Below are 10,054 nucleotides of genomic sequence, written 5' to 3'. Positions count from 1 at the left end.
AGCTAGGATTACAGGTGAGAGCCACCATGTCCTGTTTGAAAGACAAAATTTCTAAGAGAGACTGAACGAGAGGCAAAGGGAAGAAAAAAGAAAAGCTCTCCTCTACCACTGGATCTCCTGGTGCAGGGAGTTTGGCCTAGTGGTAGAGTGCTTGCCTAGCATTCCTCTGTACGAGATACACAGAAAAAAAAATGGAAGTGCTGCTGTGGCTCAAGTGGCAGAGCTCTATTCTTGAGAAAGCCCAAGGATAGTGGTCAGGCCCTGGGTTCAAGCCCCAGCATGGGCAGGACTGGCTAAAAAAAGTATCTATTGAATATCCAAACAAATGAACACTTAGGTATGAGATTGTCCTTTAGAGATGAGAGTCCTATATTGACCTCTGAAGTCTGTATTGTTTTTCCGACTGAAGAAATGACTCTCCGCAAGTCCTTTAACTTTTGAAATTTGAGAGTAACTTGTTTTTGTTGGGACGAGGGCTTGAACTCAGGGCCTGGCTTGCATTCCACTACTTGATCATATCCTCACTCTGGCATTTTGCTGTTTTTTTTTTTGCCTGTGCTGGCTTTGAGCCCTGATCCTCCAGACTCGCTACTGGCATCTGATTTTGTTCATCTGGGGATCAAACCCAGTGCCTGTGGCGTTCTGGACTACCTCTGCTTTACATCCTCAGGTTTCATCTGAATGTGAGAGTTCAGGTTTGTTAGGTGAACTATTTCCCTTTGGGAAAAAGATGCCCTCAGTGTTGTTAGCAGAGTTTTGGTTTGTGCCTTTACAGTGTCTTTTGACTTATTTTCTATTGTTTTGAGACAGGCTCCAGCTCTGTAGCGCAGGCTGGCCTCCTAGGCTGGGGCTGGCTCCTCCTCTTGCCTACCCAGGGTCACCCCTTTACTTTATTCAGGAGAGTGGCTTCTAGGCAGACACTGGCTAACTTGGGGACTTTTTGCTTTGGCCACAGGAATCAAGGTAACATTCCCAATCTGTGGCTCAATCTTAGCATTTGACAACTCAAAAACCTGCTATTAATGAAGTCCCACAGGCAGAGTCCACAGCCCCAGTTTTATCTCGTTTTATCAGTGAATTATCTAATATAAAGGTCTTCAATTCGGCTCCTCCAGGGAGGCCATCGGGCATCCACAGGGCAGAAATCACAGCGCCACAACAACAGTAAACTGCTAGTTATCGGGCCGAGTCCTGTGCTTCGCGCTCGGTGGGGACGCACGCAGGCTCTTCCTGCCGGGACGTCCTCACCAGGCGGGCGGCGGCGGCCCCGGGGCCCCGGGCGGGGTCGCCAGGTCCCCCTTTCCGCCGCGCCCCTCCCCCTGCCGCTAAACCGCCGGCCTCCCGAGCCGCCAACTGCTGCCCGGCCGCCCGTCCGCCGCTCCTCCGTCCCCCTCGCAAACGAGCGCAGAGGTTCTCAAGCACCGGGCGCCCTCCGCTCGCCTCACCGTGGCCGGTCCGGCTGCCTGCACCGCGGCGGCCCGCCGCGAGCTCCAGCGGGGGCGAAGGCGGGGACGCCGGGCGGCGCCCGGGCCCGGCGGGCGGGACGCCGGGGCTCGGGCTCCGCGGAGCGGGCGGGCGCGCCGGCGACCAGCTCGGCCCGCCGGACCCCGCCGCCTGGAAAACAAGCGAGCTCCGCCCTCCGGGACGTCAGCGCCCGGCCTCGCTCCCGCACCCCCGCACCACAAAGAGCGACCCTCCACGCCCCGCGGGAGGAGGCGGGGCGGCCCCGGCCCCCGAAGCTCGAGAAGCCGTCCCGCCTGGCCCCGCCCCGCCCGCGCCGAGGCCGAGGCGCAGCCGCTCGTGCCGCCCCTCCCCCACAGGCTGGAGCGGCTCGAGCCCCCGCACTTCCCCTGCTCGAGGCCGCCCGTCCTGAGGCACCGCCCCCGCACCCAGCGGTCGCCGCGGAGCCCCATGGGACTTGGAGTTCAGTGGCGCTCTCCGTACACGCTATGGTAGGGAGCCGAGAACTTCAACTCCCACAATGCTCTGCGCCGCGCGCGCCCCGCCCCCGCTGGCGGCGTCCAGGACTACATTTCCCAATAGTCCTCACGACGCTCCCGCCCTCCCTCCCGAGACACGAGCCGAACTGGGCGTCAGGTCGGGGAGCCGGTCGGGTTCCCGCTCGCTGCCGCCGCCGCCGCCGCCGCCGCCGCCGCCGCCGCCGCCCCCCGCAGCGCCTCTCCCGCCTATCCGCCGCGCCGGCCGCGGGAGCTGCATCGCCCACTCTGCTCGCTGTGAGGCCGCCAGTCTCGGAGCACCGAGCCTGGGACGCGACACGCCGAGCTTCTAGTCACCTCCAGCCGGGGCGACCCTTCCCGGGTCCACCCTCGCTCGTCGCGGCCACCGGAGCCCCCCGGTCGCCCCGCGGCTCTGCGTCCTCAGCCCGGCTACTGCACTCTCGCAGCCGCCGCCCCCCGCCCGAAACATGGACTCCGAGTCCTGCGCCGCCGCCTTCCACCCTGAGGTAAGTGCGACCTGCGCCCGATCGCGCTGCCCCGACCGCCACCGGCCGGCCCTACGCCCCCAGCCACGGGGCCGTGGGGGTGCGGGAAGGCGCCCGGCCCGGCCTCCCTTCCCCCGCCCGGGCCCGGACGCCGGCGGGCCCCCGGGCTGGGCCCGCGCCCACCCCTCGTCCCGCGGACGCCGCTGGCCGGCCTCGCGTGGCCCCGGGGCCGGCGGCGCCCCCGCCCCTCACGCCGGCCTTGGCCTCCGCGACCCCCGGGACGCGGCCGGGCGCCGCGCCTCCCCGAGGACCCCTCCCCCTCCGCGCCCCTCCCCCTCCCCCGGGGCGCCGCGGGCCCCTCAGAACGGCTCGGCGCCGCGCGGCCCCGCCGCCCCCTCCCCGGGCTGCGCCCCGCCCCCCGGCGCCGCGCGCGGCCGCCGCCCCCGCCCCGCCGGGGTGGGGGTCCGCGGCTTCGGGGTCCCCACCCCCGAGAGCCTCCCCGCCCCCGCCCGGCTCCGCCCTCGCTCCCTCCTTCCGGGGACCAGCCTCGGGCCTCCGCGCCGCCCCCACCCCCCCGCGCGGCCCCCTCACCGTGTGCGGGGCTGCGTGTGCGGGGCCGGCGACGCGGGAGGGTGCGAGGGCGGACTGGGGCAGGTGGGGCGGGACGCCGCCGCCCGTGCCGCAGCTCCGCGCAGTCGGCTGGGTCTCCCCGGCGTCGCCGAGCCCGGTGCCCGCCGTGGTCCCGCGGCGGGGCCCCGCGGCTTCCGGGCCGGGCGCGGGGCGCCGCGCTCCCCCCTCCCCGAGGCAGGGCGGGTGCCGGTCCCCGGCGCCTCGCCGCCGTTCTCCAGCCCCGGACGAGTTAAAGTTGTCCCCGAGTTTGGGCGGCGGGAGCGCGGGCCGGGGCGAGCGCATTGCCAGGCGCGTGGGGAACATTTCCAGAGCGCCGTTTTCGGGGGAGATCTTGGGGGCTGTGGCCCGCGCCTGGCCGCTCTCCCGCTCCGCTCGGGAGGGGCCTCCCGGAGCTCCGTGGCCTCGCCCGCAGCCCGGAGGCTGTAGGCAAACATCTGGGGGAGCCGAGGAGGGCGGCACAACTGAGTACTTGGGCCTGGGGACAAAATCTTGCTCCCGCGTCCGATAGCCATGGAACTTCGCAGCAGAACCCTAAGTGTGCACCCAAACAGCGGGAACGTTCCACCCCTTTCTCCGAGGCCGGAAACCAGCTTGCCCTGTATCCCGATCTTTGGGAGTGGAAGTGTCCCCGAGGCAGTGGGGCAGCACCCTCCCCTGCCCTGGCTGCGTGGGGGTCCGAGAGACAGGATAAGCGATTCCGTCTTTGGAATTGCTTCGTGTGTTTTTCATATAGCTGCCACAAGAGTTTCTTTTCAAAATGGAAAATCTGTAACAAAAACGTGGCTATTAGAGCTCCTGATAGGCCTGCAGGGACTAATAGATAAGGTCAAAAAATGCTGTTTGGGCACCTGGCACTGGACTTTTTGTACAAGCTTTTATCTCTTAGCTAGTTTCCCAGTGTTCTTGGCACAAAAACGTTAATACTCCTCTTTTAACCTTTTGAAAACTCATTTTTTGACCCGAACTTCCATTATCTTGTTTCTACATTGTGAAGTCCAGCAATGTCCTGAGTGATCAGTAAAATGGTTTCAACTTGCTTTCTTGTTTCTGGGATTCCTATTTGGAACCTCCTCTTCACCCCACTCCTTTTTCTCCCCTTTAACAGGAATACTCTCCCAGTTACAAGAGGCGAAGGACTGTGGAAGATTTCAACAAATTCTGTACCTTTGTCTTGGCTTATGCTGGATACATCCCATATCCTAAGGAGGTAATAAGTGTTTTTGTTGTTGTTGTTGTTGTTTGTTTTGTCAGTGGAGCTTGAATTCTGGGCCTGGGCACTGTCCCTGAGCTCTTCAATGCAAGGTTACCCCTCTACCATTTGAACCACAGCTCCACTTTGGGTTTTCTGGTGGTTCTGGTGCCCAGGCTGGTTTTGAACTTCAGATTTTAGTCAGTCTCCTGAGTAGCTAGCATTAGGGGCGTGAGCCACCAGCTCCCCAGCTTTAGGCGGGTTTTTGAGACCTGGCTCTGAGTCAAAGCCCTCCCTGGGACCAGCTGGATCTGGGAGGCTTTTTGGCTGTGGCCTCAGGCAGTGGTCTAGCTGGAGTATGTTCCTTGGGAACTTAAATCAGTGTGGGAAGTGGTTCTTAAACCTCTGGTAGGAAATGCCTGATTGGTCTGGAGGCAGGGTTTAAGTGATGTAGCTCCTGCCTAGCAAGTGAAAGGCTTTGAGTTCAGACTTCCAAAGCACTAGAAATAATACAGTAAAAATATCTAAGAATGATAAAACAGCCTTGCAGGCTTCTCTAGTAATGATCAAACTCTTAAAATTATTGGAAAATATTTGCTACTGTTTGCCCTTAAGAATGGCCAGTGCATCCTTTGTTCAGCTGCTATTGTGGGCGCTTTGGAGGATAGATAACTGCTATTTCTCATCCCTATTTTGAAGACGAGTACATGAGAGCCAGAGAGAGTGAGGTCAGGTAGCCTACCACCGCATGTGTGAATCTTCAGGGATGGGTACCTATGCCTCAGATGTCACGTAAATAGAGGGAACTTTGCCTTAATGAGAGAGCTGTGGGCCAGTTGTGGAGCTCAAACTTATGGCTTTGTTTGTGTTGTTCCAGCTGGTAACTGAGTTTAGTGATTTTAGGAGGCAGAATTGAGGCACTGGTTTACTTTTCACTTGGTAGGTGGTGGGTAATGTGTGCTTTGTACCATATAGAATGTTGCCCCTATTGGCAAATAATGCACTTGAGTGATAGGAAGAGCAGAGAGCTTAGCTTGCTGCTTTAGGTAGTAATGATCTACTTTGACCTAGCAGTATTTGGGATGTCTCCGGACTTTGTATCTTTTTTTTTTTTTTTTTTTTGAACTAGGGGCCTGAGCACTGTCCCTGAGTTCTTTTGCCCAGGCTAGTACTCTACCACTTTGAGCCACAGCTCCACTTAAAGTGACAGTGAATCTTTAGATCTCAGTCTCCTGAGTAGATAGGATTACAGGTGTGAGCCACGAATACCCAGCCTGTACCTTTTGTTTTAAACTACTGTTGTCAGGAAGTTCTCAAAACTAATTTAATCTTGTGTGGTGCCAGTGGCTCATACTGTAAGCCTGGCTACTTAGGAGTATTATGGTTCACCCCCATTACAGATGTTTGTTAGGCTGCATCTCTAAAACAACCAGCAAAAATCAGGGATGAGGGTGTGTCTTAAGTGATAGAGCTATTTAACTGAATGAGTTCAAACTCCATTACTAATCACAGAAACATGTCTTTGGAGGACAAATGAAAGAAACTGTATAGACAGGGAAAAACAAGAAGTATGGGGGATTTTCAAATCTACTTCCCCCTGCTTGGGAAGAAATCCAGTGCTGCCTCTGATTCTGGGCAGGCGCTCCTTGCTGAGCCCCACATACCTCAGTTTTCTTGCCGAGTCTGGGGTAGAGACAGCTCTGTTCTTTTTCTGTGTCACAGTCAACTGCTAGTAAGGTTGGCTCCTCAGATGATGTTGAGAAAAGGCTCTGTGTGGGTGGGCGGTCCTGGTCACCTGGGACCTGGCGGTGACAGTGCCCCTGTCCTTGCAGGAGCTCCCTCTGAGGAGCAGCCCCAGCCCTGCCAATAGCACTGCTGGCACCGTTGACAGCGACGGTTGGGATGCTGGTTTCTCCGACATTGCATCTTCAGTGCCCCTGCCTGTGTCCGACCACTGCTTTGGCCACCTGCAGCCCACCCTCTTGCAGAGAGCCAAGCCAAGCAACTTCCTGCTGGACAGGAAGAAAACTGACAAACTGAAGAAGAAGAAGAGGAGGAAGCGAAGGGATAGCGATGTGCCTGTGAAGGAGGAATACAGGGGGGGCTTGCTGAAGCTGGAAGCTGCTGATCCCTATGTGGAAGCCCCCACAAGTCCCTCCCTGCAGGAGGTCCCCCAGGCCCCCAGTGATCCCTGCTCTGGTTGGGACTCTGACACTCCCTCCAGTGGGTCTTGTGCCACTGTGTCTCCCGATCAGGTCAAAGAAATAAAAACTGAGGGCAAGCGGACTATTGTCCGGCAGGGAAAGCAGGTTGTGTTCCGGGACGAGGACAGCACTGGCAATGACGAGGACATCATGGTGGATTCTGGTGAGTGGCCCTGTGCACTGGGGTGGGGGCATGGGATGACACTTTTTTGACCAGTTCTCAAAGGCAGGGAGTGCAGGGAGAATAATAGGTGTCTCCACAAATCTCAGAACCTAACAGTGATATTGCTCGTGAGTGTCTGTTTATTTATTCATTTATTTATTTATTTATTTTGCCAGTCCTGGGCTTGAGCTCAGGGCTTGAGCAACGTCCTTGGACTTTCTCAAGGCTAGAGCTCTACTACTTGAGCCTCAGCACCATTTCCGTTTTTTTTCTATGTATGTGGTACCAAGGAATCGAACCCGGGTCTTCGTGCATGCTAGGCAAGCACTTTAACCACTAGGCCAAACTCCCGGCCCCATTATTTTTTAAAATTTTTTTATGGCCAGTCCTGGGCTTGAGCTCAGAGCCTGAGCACTGTCCTTGGACTTTCTCAAGACTAGCTAGCTTTATCACTTGAGCCTCAGCACCACTTCTGACTTTTTTTTTTTCTATGTATGTGGTACCGAGGAATCGAACCTGAGTCTTCATGCATGCTAGGCAAGCACTCTACCACTAGGCAAAACTCCTAGTCCCTGTCCTTGGACTTTCTTAAGCCTACTGCTCTACATTTGAGGCACAACCCCACTTTCAGCTTTGTGTGTGGCACCAAGGAATTGAACCCAGGGCTCTGCATGCTGGACAAGCACTCTTCCACTAGGCCATGCTCCCAGCCCTCATAAGTGCACATCTTGCAGAGAACATCTGGTCCCCCTACATCTCTGCCTTGCAGTGCATCTGCTGCATGTTCAGAGATAGGTCAGCATGTCTGGAAGTTGGAATGATTGCTTTTGGTAATAGGTAGTGGGTTCTAGTCATACTCGGCTGCTCTGCCTGTGGATGCACAGTGTTTGGAGGTGGGGGCCCTCAAAAGTCTTCTCCTACCTTACTTTGATTTTGTTTCCCTCCAGATGATGATTCCTGGGACCTGGTGACTTGCTTCTGCATGAAGCCGTTTGCGGGCCGCCCCATGATAGAGTGTAATGAGTGCCACACCTGGATTCACCTGTCCTGTGCGAAAATCCGCAAGTCCAATGTTCCAGAGGTGTTTGTCTGCCAAAAGTGCCGGGACTCCAAGTTTGACATCCGCCGTTCCAACCGTTCCCGAATGGGTTCCCGGAAGCTGTTTCTGGATTGACTTTGGGCTGGTGAGGAGGTTCCAGGAGAGGGACTGGAAGAGACGGGCTCTGTGGCCCTTCTTGGTTGATTACAGAACTCCCAGCTCTGGTGCGGACAGATTCTGCCATTCAGGTGCCTAAGCAAAAGGACTGGCTGTCTGTCTGAGGTAGAAACTGTACGTAGCCATCGCACGAATAAATCTTTAGTTGGCCAAAGCTACTGCCAGAGCTGTGTTCTGGCGGTGGAGGTGGATTGGACGTGGAGCACCGAGAGTGAGGGGGCGTAGTCCTAGCTGTGTTTAGCTGGTGTTAACTTGCCACCCTGTGGGACCTGTGTGTGTGGTTACTGGTTACTCCTGCCTCTGTCTCGTAGGGAGAGATGATGGCTTTCCCCACTTGACAATGAACAGCCATGTGTGTGAGTTTCTTCTCCAGTGTCTGTCTACCATTAGTGTCCGAGTTGCCCCTTCCTTTCTGGTCCCTGTTTCCTCCCTTATGTTGGCTGCTCCTGTGGCCTGGGAAGTCCTGGGGTGCTGGGCTGCTTGGTGATTCTTTGGCTTCCTATTGTTGAAAGGGACAAGTTTGTGGCCACCTTTGTAAAAGGGGTTGAGGAGGCCTATGTTTATGATTCCCATTTTGCACGATGTAAAAAACAAAAACAAACCCTGTTGTTTTGCACGATGCAGCCAAAGATACTGGCCGTATCTCACTGGCTCCTCTTCTCTCTGGTCATGGGCAGCCCTGGAGGGTCCTGGGGAGGGCAGGATGTTACTACCTGGTCCTCTGTTCTAGCAGGGACTCAGACTAGACATGAGTGCTCTTCCTGTAGTAGTTTGGTGAGGACCACTGTGAGGAGCTCTGGTGATCCTATGGTGTGATTCCTGGTGTGCCCTGCCTGCAGGCAGGCCTGCTGGTTACACAGGGCAAGGTTGGGACTAAATCCCCCTTCTGGTTTGACTTCGTGAGTAGGTAGTAATGGTGACACTGGCCTCAGGAACGTGTTGAACCATGCACAGGTCTGCACTAGGGTCTTGGCCTGGAGACACTCCCCCTTGAGGTGTAGGTCTGGAGAAAGGAGGGAGTTTGCACCTCACATCCCTCTCTGCCTGCTGCCCCCTGGAACTCTGCCCTCAGTACACTGGTGCTTCTGGGGCTTGAGGAGGGCTCTGTGCTCCACAGTGTCGTTGCTCTTCAGTTCAAGTACTTGTTCTCAACTATGTTTTGTAATGAGATGGGTGTGTTATAAGCATTGTTTCTTGTTAGGCATGGAAAGGGAAGAATGCCAGTTGGTCATATTTATTTACTCTAACTTATTTGCAGTAGGATGGGCTCAGGTCTCTGCTGGGCGTTTCTCCTCTAGGGCCACCTTAGCAGGCCACCAGGCCAGCTCTCACCAAAACACCAGAGGGCTTAAGTAGGATCTGGCTAAGGAGCACCCATGTTTTGTCCTAATTTCTCTCTCACTCGTCCAGTCAGCTAGCTGTCTTAGCTTTCAAAAATCTTGTTGCTTATGTTAAAGTAGAAATAGTTTCCGAAGCTCGGGTTTATTGTGAAGATCCCAAGGGAGAATTCTGTAGAGAAAATAGCTGTTTTAGAAACAATGTTGGGCGCGAGGCTGTTGTCTGGCTGACTGGCGAATGGTCACCCAGGACAAGTTGGGGGAAGAATTTGCCAAAGATCTGCCCCATGACAATGCCTGTCCAGTGTCTTCACCATGAGAATAACCAAAGTTCTAAAGTGTGTTTTTTTTTTTTTAATATATGTAGGTTTTAGAGGGCGTTCAGGAGTACATCGGGAGTACATGTGGTTTTAGAGTGGTGCGGCCAGCCCGGTGCCATTTGGTGGCTGGTGATCGGATGCCTCTGGAGATGTGTGAATCTCATCTCCACTTCTGTTCCTTGATTTTGCTTTTTCTGTTGTAAACGATCTACCCCTGTGGGTATGTCTGTCAGATATCTGGGTTTGGGGTAGACTGAGCTGGCAGCTGTGACCGGCTTCTTTATGCATAAAGTAGGCATGGCCCATCTAGGGGCTCCTGGCTGGTGGTGAGTTAAGTGGGGAGAGGGAAAGCTGTCACCCCAAAGTAGGCCTCTCCCATGGGCTTTGACCAGGCCAGTCACTTCACATCGTTTACATGGTTCTGTGTAATTAAGTTTATGTGTATAAAGCAAGCTGTTTCTGTGAAACTGTATATTTTGTAAATAAAGATACTACTACTTTGAGGTTGGTGTCTGACTGCAGGTCTGTTACACTGAAGATCACTGGTGTCCT

General features: G+C 55.7%; 1 protein-coding gene across 1 annotated transcript; it reads left to right on the top strand.

The window, feature by feature from the left end:
• Window positions 1–1,961: 1,961 nt before the first annotated feature.
• Phf13 (PHD finger protein 13) lies at window positions 1,962–8,841 on the top strand. The gene is made up of 4 exons (XM_090335933.1): window positions 1,962–2,464; window positions 4,179–4,280; window positions 6,095–6,629; window positions 7,577–8,841. Exons 1-4 carry the CDS (start codon window positions 2,426–2,428, stop codon window positions 7,801–7,803), a joined length of 903 nt encoding a protein of 300 aa, XP_090192059.1. The 5' UTR covers window positions 1,962–2,425; the 3' UTR covers window positions 7,804–8,841.
• Window positions 8,842–10,054: the final 1,213 nt, after the last annotated feature.

Source organism: Megascapheus bottae, chromosome 6 (genome assembly GCF_031878675.1).
Source record: "Megascapheus bottae isolate mThoBot1 chromosome 6, mThoBot2.hap1, whole genome shotgun sequence".
NCBI lineage: Eukaryota > Metazoa > Chordata > Mammalia > Rodentia > Geomyidae > Megascapheus > Megascapheus bottae.
Note: the sequence above shows the minus strand (reverse complement) of the source record. Positions and strands in the feature narration are given on the sequence as shown.

Bases quoted from the DNA above. Each gene is read 5' to 3' on its own strand.
- Phf13 (XM_090335933.1), top strand. From the start codon at position 2,426: ATGGACTCCGAGTCCTGCGCCGCCGCCTTCCACCCTGAG. The intron at 2,465-4,178 runs GTAAGTGCGACC...CCCCTTTAACAG, and splicing joins CCGCCGCCTTCCACCCTGAG to GAATACTCTCCCAGTTACAA. The intron at 6,630-7,576 runs GTGAGTGGCCCT...GTTTCCCTCCAG, and splicing joins GGACATCATGGTGGATTCTG to ATGATGATTCCTGGGACCTG.